Below are 15,606 nucleotides of genomic sequence, written 5' to 3' on the forward strand. Positions count from 1 at the left end.
CAGCGGAAGAGGCTGCCTGAGACAGCGTCCCCCGTGCAGGGGGAAGCATGTACCTACAGACACGCGTGTGCACTGAAACCTGTCCTCTGGACAGAGCGTGCACCCTGCGGCTGGAGGTGAGGTCACGTTGTCCTTTAGTGTTTTAGCCCGCCTAAGCCTGCGGAGAAGCCGGAAGCAAGCCTTTCCCAGAGCATACATGATAAGCGAGCTCATTTTTTGGAGCAGAAAGTCAAAAGTCCCTCCCCCGTGTCGTGTCGGTGGTTTAACTGGCGGCAACAGTATCTGTGTGGCCATGGAGTTAATTACTACATTACTTTTGGTGGGTTTTTGCCCTCCCTGAAGAATGCGTGGCTGCCATGACTGGAAGTGGAAAAGCAGAAATACAGAAGCTGTTGCTAAAGGGAAAACAAACTGCTCTGCTTTTCTTCGGGAAAAAACACAAATAAGTCCCTGGTGTTGGCAGAAAGCATCGACGGGAGGAAGCAAGCTGGCTGTGCCTTCCAGAGTAAGCAGTGTAGGTGTTACAGCAGGTCCCTCCCTGCCTCTGCCCAGCCAGTCCCCGGTTTGCTCCCAGAGCGCCAGTGGTTAACCAAAGCCAGGATTTGGCCGTGTGCCAGCGCAGGGTGGCCAGGAACACCAGCTGGCGTTTCCCGACAGCCATGCCCAGCCACAAGATACCAGTCAAGGCAATATTTGCTTTGGGAATTGTATTGAAAACAGCATCTTTCCATCTGCCTAATAAAAGTGCTCTTATGATAAGAGAATTAACTTTCCTCTCTGAAGTCGTTGCCACTGCTGCAACGTGCCCAAAATCCCAGTTGCCTGTACACCAGTCCTGCCCTCTTGCTTCTGTAGCAGGTGGAAGTTGGCCACCAGGGCCTCAGGGTACAATTAACATGCAGGTTTAAACACTTTCTGCTAGATAAGCATGCGTCTTCTGGAGGATTCCTGACGAGACGTTACTGCCTTGCGTCCCCGCTGAACACAGATCCCTCACTGGGGTGGCACGGTCCCTCGCGTCCCGCAGTGCAGCCTTGCCGAATAGAGAAGCGTCTTTTCTGCTTGGACCTGTTTCATCAGAATCGGTTTCGGCGGCGCGTTCTGTAACAGCCAGCATCGTTTACAGCTCCTGCTTCGGTGACCACATCTGTACTGAGGCTTTGTCACAGATCAGCGCTTAAACGCAGCCGCTGCCTTCGGCGCGGCGAAGGCCTGGGCGCCGGAGGCAGGGAGCGTCTGCCCGGGCTGCGCCCTCGCTCGCGCGGGAGCTGAAAGGCAGCGTTTTGCGCTCACTACGCTCAACGTAAACAGCTGACAAACGTGCGGCAGAAGCAGGACCTACAGTTCGAAAGCCTGCCTCCTAGCACTGTTCGCCTAAAGTGCCTAGGAAACTCCAACAAGCGCTTTAACAAATCATCCCACTAACTGTGGGCCAGGCTCCCAAAAGGGGGGCCTGAAATAACGGCTCCAACTCTGACTTTGCTCTGGTTTATTGACGCAAACTGAAACTGGTGGTGGTTTAAAGGAGCGTGCCAAGCTACAAGTTGTGGTGGTGGAGAAGCGGAAAACCTCCTCCACCACCCTCCTCCAGGGACACTAATCTCTAGCAAAGAGGTGGGACGATCTCTCAAATGGCCCAGACATGCCTCAAAGGGAGTCACTGGTGCATTCAGGCACCGGGACAGAGACGGCCTGATTTTCCCGGGGCAGCCAGCACCAGTTCTCACTGAACACCATCACTGAGAATCAGGACATGTATTATTTCATGTCCAGATAGAAGCAGAGATGCTAGCCTGGAGACATTTGGCCCCAGTTCCCAGAGGCCGCTAGTGCTTGCAGTCTCCAAGCCCAAGAGGTTTTAGAGTTTCTGGTTTTTCAGAGGTGGCTGGACATCAGACTTCCCCTTCCAGATAACCCAGCGCGGGGGACACAGCAAGCAGTGAGAACCCCCAAGATACTTCACACAACCTAGCCCTGTAGTGAGGCGTTCTTCTGTTTTTATCAGAGCTTCTGGTTCAACATGACAAATTTTTGAGCACCTTAAAAATCCCCTACTCGTTATTTTAAGAAAAAACTGCTAAATTAATAACACCGAGTAAATCTAATCACTTTTATGCCTTGGGTTTACTTTTGGTAAAGTCCTTCATCTTGCATAGAGAGATCAGGCTGTTCTCTAGCCCAAAGCTCGTTCTGCATACGCTGCAATGTTAAAGTCGGCTCTCTAGCAGAAAAACAGCCACAGATCTGGAAGCAACCCTCTGGGTCACCAAATTCAAGCTCCTCCTATCCTGAGCAGCTACTTTGAATATTGTGATATCTTTCTTTATGCTCCAGGCTGCCTTGTTCCTAATAGCGTCTTAGGCCAGAACCTCACGGCTCCGCTTTTCACAACCTTCCCCCTTCACAGCCTTCAGCTCTTTTCCTGTAGGCTCTGTCAGTGTAATTATACTTCAGATCTAAAACTACTTCAAGGCATCCTTTCATCTCACCCCTTGTTTCAGGCTATTAGAGCAAGAGTCACCTTCTAACAAGGCACCAATTAACTGCTGCAGTTATGCCTTGACATTTTCCTCTGTTCCTGTTTCAGGCAGTGCTATCGCCATCCCCGCTGAGGTCACGGTGCCCAAAGGTACGAGCATGCGTAAGTCCTCTTAGAGGCAGGGTCTAACTTGGAAAAGACGCATGCATTTGAACCCTTGCAAAATTTGTCTATTAATACAGGACATCTGCTGCTGCTGGCAGAGGCCACATGCAGCCAGCGAGCTCCTCTGTCCCCCTGACAAAGAGCGGAAAGAATGCGCAGTTCGGACTCTCGCTCGCAGAGCCAGAGGTTCGCTCACAAGAGACAGAAACAGGCCAAGTAATTCAAACCTGCTCAGCAGTCTTTTTAAACTTTGCTTAATCAAATGCTGCATGTTTTAGCTTCCGCACATCTGAAAGCCCAGGAGAAGTAACAGAACATAATGGTATTTAATTCACATTTGAAGGTTGCTAAACATTTCAGATGCGGGTTAGAGGGCGGCAGTTTACAGATGGAGTCGACAGATAATCGCCCCTTCCCCGGTGTTTACGTCTTTGTGATAGCAACTTGTATTCCTGCAGTACACTTCAGCCCGGAGGGTCCCGAGTCCTTAATAAACTACCTAAAGGAATTATTTATGCATCCCAGAAACGCAACCACCTCTGAGCTGGAACCAGCAGCCACTAGTAGCTCACAGGGACGTTTCATGAAGATTTACAGTGCCAGACATGAAAGGAAATTCTGTATTTTGATTGTTTGATGAGCACAGCTGTACCTAAGTCTGCAGCTGAAACTGAAAATGCATTTAAAGGCATTTTTACACAATATCACAAAGGCATGTACATATATAAGTATGTAAAAAGAGGAGGGGATACATTTGGGGTTTTTTTTTACCTCTGATTCCTTCCCAGGGCTTTGAAGGTCACTGTGAGATGAAGATGTGGATCCTCCATTCAGCTATTGGATAGTAAAATGTTAATACAGTTTGCACAAAGACTGAAGGGGGGTGGTGGGGGGGGGAAGCTATGCAGAAAAACGCTACAGCCTCACGAGGAAAATCACAGCCAGCCCTGCCAGGTAGAGAATAACGCCTAGTTTTTCCAGAGACAAGGCCAGCTACGTAAACAGCCTGAAAGGGAGGATTTTGAATGGAAGTGACCCTGTGCGTTCACACACACACGCTCCTCAGAGCTGCCCGGAGCTCTGCAGTTCTCTCCCTGCAAACCCGGTGGAAGAAGGGCCACTGCTTTCCGTAACTCCCCATCCTCCCGCCCCGAGCAAAACCCAGCCTTGCAGCTCTGCCAGCGCTTAGCAGCTACTTATGTTCTCTGTCACTGGGGAAAACAATTAAATGGGGCTGAAACCAGCCTTGTTTAACCCCTAAATTAAAACTGCAGGAGGAAGCAATTAAAATTAGCCAGCAGCAGTTAAGCTGAGCTAAATGAGCCTCTGGGAGGCTGTGAGGTTCCATCTCCACTCTGCAGGCTGGCAAGTCATCCCGACAGGCTCATATTTCTCCCCATCACGTGCGAGACTCAGGAAAAGCTGGCATCCCAGGAGCCTGGCCTCTCCCCCTTAGTCCCCCTTGACCACTCCATATGTTCTCCCAAACCGAGATAAGTGGGCACGCTGCCCTGTCATCCCAGCCATCAGAGCGTACTGGAGCAGGCAAACACTCACCTGAGTCTGTGCAGATCCATTTGTGATGGGCTGAGGTACCACACCTACAGACCGTGCAAAGAAAATATTTGGTAAATACGCTCAGATGGGGTTGTTGGCCTCGTGGGCAAGGCAAGCTTCCCTCAGCATCACCCACCTTGCAAAGGCGAGCAGGCCTTTCCCGCTGCAGCGGTTACAGGGTCCCACCCCCGCACGCTCTGCAAAGCCAGCACAGCTTTTCTCTCGGGGCTGCAGCAAGATTACCGTCTGTGCTGCATCCAAGCCCCCGCAAAAGCCTCTCCATTTCCTTGTCCTCCGGGAAACCAAATTTTTTAACGTTCTCCTGACTTCACTCGATTTCACCCCATTTTCATCAGAAGAAAATTCCTTCCATGAACCCCCTAGGGACCAAATAACTTCCTTCTATAAGCGCTAAATACAATGCACTTCCATATTTTTTGAGTATTAAGTATTTTTTGTTCAGAAGAAAAACAAGCTATTTAATCAGAAGTCTTACAAACCAATCCAAGATTCTTTGCTGAAATCAGCATCTTGCTGGTTTCACAACAGCATGTGGGAAATCGACCGCTTTTCACGTAACTGCATTTTTGCAACTTTTTATTTTTTGCTCACTGCCAATGATTTGCACTAATAATATTCCATATAATGACAAATGTTATGCAGATGAGCTGCCAGTCGCCACTACCAAGTCACTGCTAAAGGCAGCCTGGGACAGATGAGACACTGGTATAACAGATGTGCTAATCATGTGACAGGATTAAAAACTGAATTATCTGTCGAGAATGAATACTTCTTGGGGCAAAGACTTCATTTTGTGCATCTCTCCGGCATGCAGAACAGTACGAGACCTGTCTCAGCTGGGACCTCAGATTGCCACCATATTACAGCAAATGAGCAGAAAACAATGATGTGCGTGCACTTCATTGTGTAACATGAAATCCAGTGAAGCAAGAGCAGCACTTGGTGCCAAGCGCAGCTTGCAACTACAGAAACTCAGGGTTGCTAATTTTACAGCCCCAAAGCCATTGTCTCAATACGTCATCTAAGACGTTTCTGGGCTTGCTTAAAGACCGAGTCGGAGGGCTGCATCAGTGTGAGCTGTAGGGATTCCTACTGCAAATCAGGGCACCTTTGCACTTAAAAAAGTAACTTAAAATCATAATTTTTGAATGCGTGTTGGTGCGAAAGCCTCAATTTCGGTGTTGGGATTCTGGAGCCTGGTCTGTCCACAATCATCTGCCAGGCAGACCCAATTCTTAGCGATTTCTGAAGAAAAAGGCAAGAAGGCACACTAACAATGCAGTTAAGGAGTTGCAAAACCAAGGCACAGCGCTTGAATGTGTAACTGAACATCACTGGTGTGTCAGTGACCCCGGCTACGTCTCCACGAGTGGAGAACAAGGCCTCCATTATTGTTTGTGCCAACAGACAACTCTCGCACCAGCTCCTCCTCGAACCAGTTCGGAGCATCTGACACCACTTTCGCCCCATGCAGTTCTCAGAACTGCTTGACCCATTTTTTTGGACAAATCTCTCCATTGAGCATCTGACGAAGCCGAGCGACCACCCGAGCCAGATTTCAGATCAGATAAGGAACAGCTGTATCGAGAAACAGAGCTCCCCATTCAGGCAGCCAGGAGGGAAGTGTGCGCTGGGGGGAACGCGGCGCTCGCGCCCAGTACGGGCGGCTGCGGCACAACAGGTTGCAGAGTGGACAGGCAGCTTTCGCTGCCAGGTTTCAACAGCAAGGAAAACACTTGCTGCGACAGCTCTCCGTGTGATCAGCGTCGCGTGAAACCTTCCCCTTTGCGCATACGTGGTGTTTGCGCTGGCGTTGCTCTACACGCCCTCGGGCTTCCTTTGCAGGAGCGAAGAGGAGCGCAGGATTTATGGCCTTCTCCCATGAGCGGGCTGGCTGCCTCCTGACCACCGGTGCCTTCCTGGGTGAGGCCCACCCACGCGGACACCCGACGCCCCGTCTGTCTCTAAGGGTGCTGGATGCTGCAGCAGAAAACGGAGAGGCCTCTGGAGTCTGCCATCAGCCGGGCTTCTGCCTCACCAAAGGTAGCGCGGCTCGAGCCGCGCGGACCGCTCTCGCCTGAGCGCCTGTCCCACGCTTGTACCGCGGGCTCATTGCTCACCCCAGCACCCAGCTCCCGCTAAATCCCACCGCTCTTTTTGTCTCAACCATTTTCTGGCAGCAAGTTCCACAAGTTAATTATTCACGGTGCAAAAACAACAGTTTGCTTTTTGGCTAGATTAAGAAGCGTTCTCGCTATTTATAAATAGCTGGGTGGTGCTCAGGAAACTACCGAGGGATGAGGCAGAAGGGAAACATGACTCTCAGTCACTTCTGCGATCCCACCCAGTGTCACAGGGCGTCGTGGGAACGGCACGCGGTGGCTCGGCGGACGCGAGGTCTCACCTTGGGTGTGCTCCTCGGTGGGGGTCACCGCCAGCTTCTTGAAGTAATCGTCCGTTTCGGGGTCCACCACCAGGAGCCGGGCCTCGTTCTCTCTGGACTTGATGTGAGACACGACCTCCGAGTGCCTCAGCCCTTCCACGTTTATCCCGTTCACCTGCAAAGCGACGGCATCAGAGGCGAGCGCGCCCGCGCCTGGCCCCGGAAAACGCAGCGGCAGCCCTACAGCGGGGTCGCGCGCCGCCACCGACGGGCACGGCAAGGGGCGAGGATGCCTTGACGAAGGGCCGTGCTGCCCAGCATCCCCCCAGGCCGCCCGCGGCCCTTCCCTCACCGGCCTGCCTGGGCTCCCGCTTCCTCCCCCAGGAGCCATCTCTGGGAGTCACGCTGCTTCATTTCCTTTGGGATGATAAGGCGCCTACAGGCTTTGCCCTTTTTTCTCGCGGGCCGGTCATGACTTCCTACCAAGCTGCCCTTCCCTCCGAAGGCCTCTGCGAGAGCATCTTTCCTGCTTTCTGGCGCGGTACTGCAAACCTCTGCCTTCGCCCCACATCCCGAACACGCTGCTCGGAAAATCACAACCTGCGGTCTCGACTATTATGTTATCTACCCAGTTCCTATGGAAACACTCTGTTCCCCCCCTTTAATGATTTAAACTCCAGCATTGATCTTAGATTTGCCCCCAGGTATCTCGGATTCGCTGCAGGACGTGAACATGCGCACAAGCAACTGGGTGACAACTAACTGCCTGTTAGCTGCTCCACAATAGCTGCCCCAGGACAGGTTTAACCTCACATGAACGTATGGCAATTTGTCCGTTAGTGAAAATAAAACGAGAATTTCCTCCTGTCCCATACAGCCGAGCACAGCGCGGAGCATTGCTGTCAGAATACTCGATGCACTGATTAATTTTTTCCTTTATTGCATGCTACTTGCAACCTGCCAACAAATGGGATATTATTCTCCTGATTGTTCCACACACAAAAAGGGAACAATTGTGATTTCTAGGCATTGTTCTTGGTTGGGGAATGAATACACCCATTGTCCCACATGAAAAGGTCTTGATACTGCCGAGTTGCTCGCTGCTTATCGCTACGGGGCCTGCTTTTGTTCAACTCAATAAACCATTTTTAGTGCTCGATCCCTTTTCATTCACGTGTAAAGCTCAAAGCACAGTTTGCGGCTGGTCTTGCATTTTGCACTTAAGGCATCTGCCTGCTAAACTGCAGAGCAGATGTGCTAATGCAGCTTTAACAGGAGAACACCAGGTACTGCTGACTGCATGGGTATCACCAATACCACGGGAATGAAATAATCTAGTCCTCTTAAAAACAGCTACTCTGTTACTGCGACTTTCTAGAATAAATCAAAGACTTCAGAAGTCTGTTCAGCACAGAAAGGCCTTTGTTATGATAACTGGATGGCAGTTTTTGTTTGTTTTTTTTAAGCCATGGATAATTACATAACCATGCAGACTTTCCACAGACACATCTGCTCTTCTGCAGGGCCCTGGCTGTCCAGGGGTCACGAGCATTAACGCATTTTCTCTCCCATCTCCTCCTGCAGACAGGCACCTCCTTACTCCCGCGCCCGGGATGCTGAAGCGCGGGGCTGCCGGGTGCCTGGGCGAGCATCGCACCCCGAGCCGGGGCTGGGCACGCGCCAGAGCCCGGGAACGAGGGCAGCCCCCGACGCCTCCCCAGGAAGCTAAGATTCCTGTAAGCGCGGCTTTAGCCTCAGCAACATGCACTCGGGGACGTTACAGCCAGTTCCAGATCGCTGCAAGAAGCAGGATATTAGGTTAAACTGGTCCCAGTACAGCTGTGAACCCTCTTCCTGCAAAGTCCCAGCTGTTTTACACTGGGAACGAAAAGCCTCCTGGGTCATGCTGAGGCTGTTTGGGGGTTTAGAGAAACTCCAGGAGAAGGGACAGGACAGGGCAGTTGTGCAGAGCCAGAGCTGAGCCGGCCCCAAACTTGGATTCCTCTCTGTTTCGGGTGCCTGAACCCACAATCTTCCCCCACCGCCAACCGAACCTGAGGCAGAAGCAGGTCCTGCAGGGCCTCGAGGGCCAGGGCACGGCTGCCAGCTGCAGCCAGGGCTGGCGAGGAAAGGGAAGCAGCCAGGTCTCGCACCTGCCGGCACCCAGCACCCTCGCCCGCGGGCTCCCGGACCTGAGCCTGGCCTCCCCGGCAGCGGGGCCCCAGGGTTCCCGCGGGCCGACCCGGCTTTTAACCCCGCTCGGCCTCCAGCGAGACGCCGCCAACGCTTTTCAGCTCACACCAGGCCCCGCGCCTGGCCCTCGGCCCGGGCGGGTGGGCCGCTGCGCGCCCGAGGCCGCTGCGCTGCGCCCTGCAAGGCGAAGCCGGGCTGCTCTCTTGCCCCGCCGGGCAGCCGCCAGGCTCCCAGCGCAGCAGACCTGGGCGGCATCAAATATTTATCAGAGCCCCCAAAGAGCCAGCGCGGAGGGGGAGATCAGGTTTCTCGGCTCTCCAGCTCACCTCTTCCCTCTTTGTGCGCGCCCAGCCCGCCGCCGAGGGCCGATAAATAAATAACAAAACGCCTCACCGCGGCGTGACGCTGCGGCGGGCGCCCCGGCTCCCGGCCGCCTGCACCCCTGCTGCTCCCAGCATTAAGCGTTTTCCTCCCAGACTCTCCAAAACCCTTTTTGCCTCCTGACCTGGTAGGTGATGGCCACGGTTGGGGGCCTGCAGAAGGGTTTTGAATTCAGCCTTCCCCGAGGGGGGCCAACGCGCAGCCCCAGGCAGCACCCCTCTTCCCTGGGGATCGACCGGGCGATCCAGGGGTTAAAACAGGAATCGGTGCCGCGGCGGGGCGCCGGCCCTCGGAAGGAGACGTACCCGCCGCTTCGCCGGCGCGTCGCTCAGACCCTGCCCGAGGCACGCGCAGCTCCGAACGGGGAACCTTGCCGCTCGCTAGAAACGGCGAGCGACGGAGAAGCAAAAGGCAGCGCAATTCCCAGCCACGTCCCGAATTTTCTGTTGTTCAGCGCTAAGCAAACGGGAAATTGTTTCCAAGAGCAGGTCCCCCCCCCCGTCTTTCACAATCCACAGTTTCACGTTTTGAAAACTCTTCTCTGCAGAGCTCTCGCCCGCCGTTTCCAGGCGCCTGCCCTGCCCGCAGCACGTCGGCCGGGCCGGGCCGCACCGCGCCGCTGCACGAGCGGCTGCCCGGCGCGCCCCGCTCGAGACAGGCAAGCTCCCTTCCTCCTCCCCGGGGTTGGCGCCGGCGCCGTTTGCCCCTCTGCCCCTCTCACTAAGCCGGGTAAAAACACCTCTACGCAGCTCAGCATCAGCGCAGCGAGCGATGTCAGGCAAATGCCGCCGAGCACGGGGCTCACTCCCCTCCGAGCTCCGGGCTGCAGCAGTGCCGGAGGGCAGACGGGCGCCCGTCACGTACCCGACCCGAACGGAGGTCCACGCATCTGGCCGCCGCTGCCACCGCCTCCCCGACGCGGCCCGAGCCTGACGGGAGCAGGGGCCGCGCGCAGCCCAGCCTCTCCGCAGGGCCGTCAGCCTGCTCCGCTCCTCCTCCGCGCCTTGCCAGAGCCAACGTCGCCGTTTAGATTTCAGCGCGCACAAGCGCCTGCTTTTAATCAGCTGCAATTAATTCAGCGGGGAGCGCTGAGCGGCCCGCTCAGCGATAGGGGAAGCGCCACTGAAGGACTGCAAAGCCGCTTCCCGGCGCGCCAACACCGGCCTTAGGGCTCCATCAGCACCCGGGGCCGGACCCACACGGAGATTAGGCGCTCGACCCTACCCAGACACCTCTCTGCGCCACGTATCCCCGCTGAACGCCCTCTCCTCACCTGCGCCCTGCGCGCGCCCCTTCGCTGCTTCTAGCAGAGGAAGGTGTGCTGCTGTCTTACGCAGGACCCCGCAGCGGGGCTGACCGAGAAGGTCTGAGACCTCCTGGGTGCCTGGCAGAGTTGCGTCACTTCCGCTCTCCATCTCCCCCCTCGCGAAAGGGAGCTCGTGCCCTCACGCTGCCAAGGGTTTAGGGATCCCTATGCAGAACGTGCTGAGAAAACCCCCCAGACCACCGGGGAACGACCTGGAGACCCCCCACGCCGCTACCTCCACGAGCCTGTCCTGGGGCCGCAGTCCTGCTTTAGAGGCCGGCGAATCTGGGTCCACCGAGCGGATGAATTGCCCCGGTCTGGATTTCTCACTGTGCAGGTTGAAGCCGTAGCCATTGGGGCCTTTCTTGAGGTGGCAGAGACGTGGACACAGCTCTTTTTGTCCATTTAAATCCTGATTAAAAAAGAGAAGGGGAAAAAAAAGACGTTATTTTTTTTTTACTCGCAGGTTGCACTGTGTTTGAAAGCACATGCAATCAGAAGCGAAGTTAACAAGGAAACTACGTATCTGCACACCGTCCTCCCGTTCCAGCTACGCAGGGCAGGTTAACAAATGGATTTCCTCTCATTGAGTCTATTTTAGAAAACCAATTGTCCAAACCCATTCCAGAGAAATCAAAAAGAAAAAAAAAAAAAAAAAGAAAGAAAATGCATTTCCTTCATCGCAAGCCGCCCAGATAAAGTACGCCCACAAGCCGGGCCGCGCGCTCAGCCCTCCCGTCGGGAGCCGAGCTCGCCGAGCCCCACCAAGACCACCCCCGGCCGAGAGGAAACCAAGCCGAGCGCCCGTGCAAAGGACACCGGCTTACCGAGACAATGTATTAACCTTAGTTATTTATTTAAGGCAGCGCCGTGCCCTTGATCCCACTGACATCAGCATCGCACGCAGTTATAATTCTCTTCCTCCTCTCGGTCCCTCCCCACCGAAAGGCTCTCGAAGGGCCCAGGGGATGGTCAACCCCGTCCCGGCGTTTCGCCGAGCCGCTTTCCGTGCCTTTTTTTCGCCTGTGGTTTCAGGCAAACAATCAATCCCCGCGGCCGAGTCCTAAATTTTCGTTAAAAGACACGCCGCTCCCGCCCCCCCCCGCTTCGCGGGCTCCAGATTTTCCTCCTCTTCTTCCTCAAATCACGTCTGCCGCCAACTCTCTTTCCGCCTCTCTTTTCCAACCAAAAGCCCCAGCGGAAGTCTCCCGGAGGCGCCCGCCTCGGCCGAAAGGCTCGCGGAGACGCGGGGACACGGCCCGGCGGCGCGGGAACCGCACCGGCCGGCGGGTTTTACCCGGCGCGGAGCGGTGCAAAACGCACGGCGTTTAGGTGCCGGCCTTTCCGCGGGGGCTCGCGTGCCCCCGGGACGGGCTTCCCCCCGCTGCCCCTTCTCCGCGAGCCCCCCGGCCCTTTCGCAGGATCACAGGATGGCTGAGGATGGCAGGGACCTCTGGAGACCATCTAGTCCAACCCCCCTGCTCCAGCAGGCTCCTCTAGAGCGTATTTCCCAGGACCGCGTCCAGGCGGGTTTTGAATATCTCCAGCGAAGGAGACTCCACCGCCTCTCGGGGTAATTGACTGCATCTATCATCACAGTCAAGACGAGATCAAAGGGAAAGACATCTGTATTATGTACGTAGCATTTCATGCAATCACTGAAAAACTCCTGAATTAGGAATTCTAGGCTTTGCCTCCCTCTCCCAGTTCAACACACGAAGCCGCAACATTAATTTCTCAAGTTACGTTTAAATAATTTCAAAATACCGATGCGCAATACGAACAACACTATCTCTTCAAGGCTTTGAGATTTTTTTTGACTTTCATAACACCATTAACTAAGTGTTCAAGTTGCTCAGTCACGCTGTTCGTCTGAACTTCGCAGGTAATCAAAACTCGCAGACTTATTTTAAAAACTTAGCGTTAATAACATCAGCCTGCTTGTAGTTACTGCCTCCCTCGTGCAATTTACTGACTGCCCAATCATCGCACGTAGCATTAAAAGGAGCACAGTACCTTCCCCGCTCTCCTCGCAACCCGACGCGCGCTGCCAGCTCGCGTCCCCCCCTTTGAATCGCTCCCGGAGCATCCTCAGGCGCGGCGGCGGGAAGGGCGCCGAGGTCGGCTCCGCGGGCAGCTAATTCCCTTTCGGGGTCTCGCCCCGGCTCCTTTATCCCCCTAGAGAGGGTGTTTTCCCAAGGAGCGTCGGGAAGAGGCCTGGACCCGGTCGGAGGAGCAGCCGCCCTCGGAGAGCAGCTCCGGGCATCCAGCGCGGGACCCTCCGCCCGGCTGCCTTCCCGCGCTTCGCCCACGTTCAGGCCCCAAGGGTCTCAGAGACCGCCACGGCCCCGGGCGCTGCGCTTGCCGAAACCGTCCGGCATGGCACGGCGCAAACCCAACTAATGCCAGCAGGAAACACGGCAGCGAGCCGCCTCCCGCGGCTCCCCGCGCCGCCAGCCGGGGCTGCCCTCGCCCCCCGGGACGGACGGACGGACGGACGGACGGACGCCGTCTTCGCAGCGACTGCCGACGGAGGTGGACTACTCCTTGTTTGCTCAGCACCGTGTCTCTCCGCTTCGAGCCCCCCCCGGACAAGCGGGGGGCACCTGCCCCGGCCTCCCGGGACACCCACCGGCGGGAACCCTGCCCGCGAAACGGCTCGGATAACTCATCCGGGAAGAAACGGGGGGAAGCGAGATGAATCAAAGCGGCGCCCTTGCGGGATGCCAGGGCAGAGAGCGGCCCGGGATGTCCCGGCTCCAGCGCGGGAGAAACGCGTGGGCCGTGCCGGCTCCTCAGGGCCAGAGCGCCAAATTCTGCAAAAAGCGCTTACCGAGGAGCGCCCGGGGCGGGTGGGCGAGGGGGCTCGCCTGGCTGCAAACCAGCTGCAGACTGGAACGAAACCTTGACGGAGAGCAACTTTGCAACGCGGTTAAAAAAAAGAAAAAGAGCAAAAGGAGGGGGCTGCAGCCGGGATTTAAGACGAGCCGTCGAGGGCTGCCGGAGGCCGGCGGGGCGAACCCGCTCCGCGACAGCCCCTCGCACGCGGCCGGTCTGCGCTCGCAGCAGCCGCCGCCTCCACGGATTTAGCGAGCCGCTACTTTTCCCATGGCCCCGGAGCAGTCGGTTCACCCTCTCCGCAAACATTTCCAGCTCGCCTTACAGCGCTCTCCAAAAACTGCAGAAAACAGGAAATGATTCAAGTGATTGAACAGTATCAGAGCTCAGAGGTTTCTGAGTGACCTTAAAGGGTGCCCAGGGCTCTGCGCAACTAGGAAAAGGGTTGCGCTGCCTGAGCCAAAAGCAGCCTGTCTTGCATCATCCGTTCAGATTTACAGATTACCCCTCTTTTCAAATCCTTTCCCTCTCACTGCATTTTCAGAGGGTCAGAGCTGCAGCAGCAGGCTGAAAGCACGGAGAAAACAACCTGCAAACGCCGCCGGGAACGCGCGACCCCGCAGGGCAGGAGCCGGCGCCGGGGAGGCCGCGGTGCTGAGCGCCCCTACGCCCGGGGCCGGTTCCTCCCGCTTGGCATCGCCTGGCCTTGGGATTTGCAGGAAAACCAACTTATTCAATAAATTCGGCAGCAGAAGACTTCTGCAGGGGGGCTTTGGCCATGGGGTAGCGACTGCCGGAGTGTCCTACCCGGGACTCCGCTTCCACCGCAAAATCTTGAATTCAAGGTCTTTAACTCAAAAGAATTCAGAATTAAAAAACAACAACAACAACAACAACCCCAAGCAAACAAAACGTTCCCGCTTGGCCACGGCATCCGCTCTGAACAACGTGCAGAAATCCCAGGGCAAAACCGCTACGGAGCCCGGCGCAGGGCTCTCGCCGGGCTTTTGCAGCTAACCGCTAACGCGCTCCTCAGCCGCCGGAGGAGAGGGGCCGCAGGCCGCGGCTCTGCGCAGCCCCTCTTCAGAATTAAGCCAGTACTTAAGTCCCCCTCGCTTCAGCCAGGCTCGAGCGCGCGCTTAGCGCTTTGCACTCAGGCGCTGGGCCGACAGGGAGCCGCTGCGCCTCTCGCTCGCTTTACCGCCCGCGCCAGCGCTTCCCGGCGCCGGGAAGGGGCTTCCTTAGCTCCCGGGGCAGCTGCGCCTTTGAGAAAGCACAGGAGCCTCCCCGAAGCGCTCCCTAGGGCCGCGGCACGTTATCCGGCCTCCCCAAAGGCGCAGGACAGAGTTACCCTCGCGCGAAGAAAAACCTCTGCAGAAACCACGCTTCGGTTTTGTCTCGCGGCTCGGCGCTGCGGCAGCGCCCAAAGGCGGCCTCGCTGCCCCCGGCACCCGCCAAGAGCGGAGGAGCCTGTTCGCACGAGTCAAATTCACACGTACTAGAAATGCAACAACAAGTAATTGTGGTTTTGTCTATTTGCAGGCAGTAAAGCAATCCATTTATTGCTTCCAGGTACCTAGATACTACCCCCGGCCACCACTTTCCTAAGTTGGAATAAAAAAGCAATGGCACGTCATATTCCGCTCCCAAGCACTCATGCGGTGACACGCACGCACCGGTGTGCGCATACACGCGTGCATGCACGCAGACACGTGTTGTCACATAAGAAGTTCAGATTCGGGGACTTTCCATACATGCGAACATCCAAAAACCCTTTAAAAACAAATGTCAGACCCGTCTCTTGAAATCCAGATACGGGAAACGTGCAGCAGGAAAGGGGGGAACGCAAACAGCCCGGAGGCAGAGCGCAAACACAAGCCTGCGCGTTTCCGCCAGCAGGGAGGTTGGTGCCCGCGCGGCGACCAGCCCCGCCGGGGCGATACGCTGCGGCGCCGCACCAGCGCTGCGGCTACTGCACGCCGCCATTTGAGAAGGAAAAAGGCTTAGGAAACACCATTTCAGCCGGTTCATTTTAAAAAGCACAAGCAAGGCGTTAAATAACAACGAAACGCTTTCAACCAAAAGAACCAAAACCGTCTGGTTGGGTGCTGCCAGCTCTCTCCATCTCAGCGCACCTCCTGCAGCACCTGCTCAGGGAGCCCTTTTCTGGTAAGGCTTCCGGCTCCCGGAGCATCCCTGATGCTGCAGGACTTCCAGTTCCCTTAAAAACCGCCCGGTTACCCTGCACGGCAGTGGTGACAAGCGGGAAAACACGCTCCCTGC

The 15,606-nt window shown here is 55.9% G+C and overlaps 1 protein-coding gene across 1 annotated transcript in view; it reads right to left on the reverse strand.

Annotated features, from left to right (window-relative positions):
- Positions 1-15,606, reverse strand: part of NHERF2 (NHERF family PDZ scaffold protein 2) — a 33,477-nt gene that overhangs the window by 3,107 nt on the left and 14,764 nt on the right. The window contains exons 3-6 of the mRNA XM_068908200.1: positions 10,721-10,897; positions 6,627-6,780; positions 4,202-4,245; positions 3,416-3,478 (exon numbers count right to left, since the gene is read on the reverse strand). Coding sequence (XP_068764301.1) covers positions 3,416-3,478; positions 4,202-4,245; positions 6,627-6,780; positions 10,721-10,897 — 438 coding nt within the window. The remainder of the gene's footprint in view (positions 1-3,415; positions 3,479-4,201; positions 4,246-6,626; positions 6,781-10,720; positions 10,898-15,606) is intronic.

This window comes from Struthio camelus, chromosome 15 (genome assembly GCF_040807025.1).
Source record: "Struthio camelus isolate bStrCam1 chromosome 15, bStrCam1.hap1, whole genome shotgun sequence".
In the NCBI taxonomy this organism is placed as follows: Eukaryota; Metazoa; Chordata; class Aves; order Struthioniformes; family Struthionidae; genus Struthio; species Struthio camelus.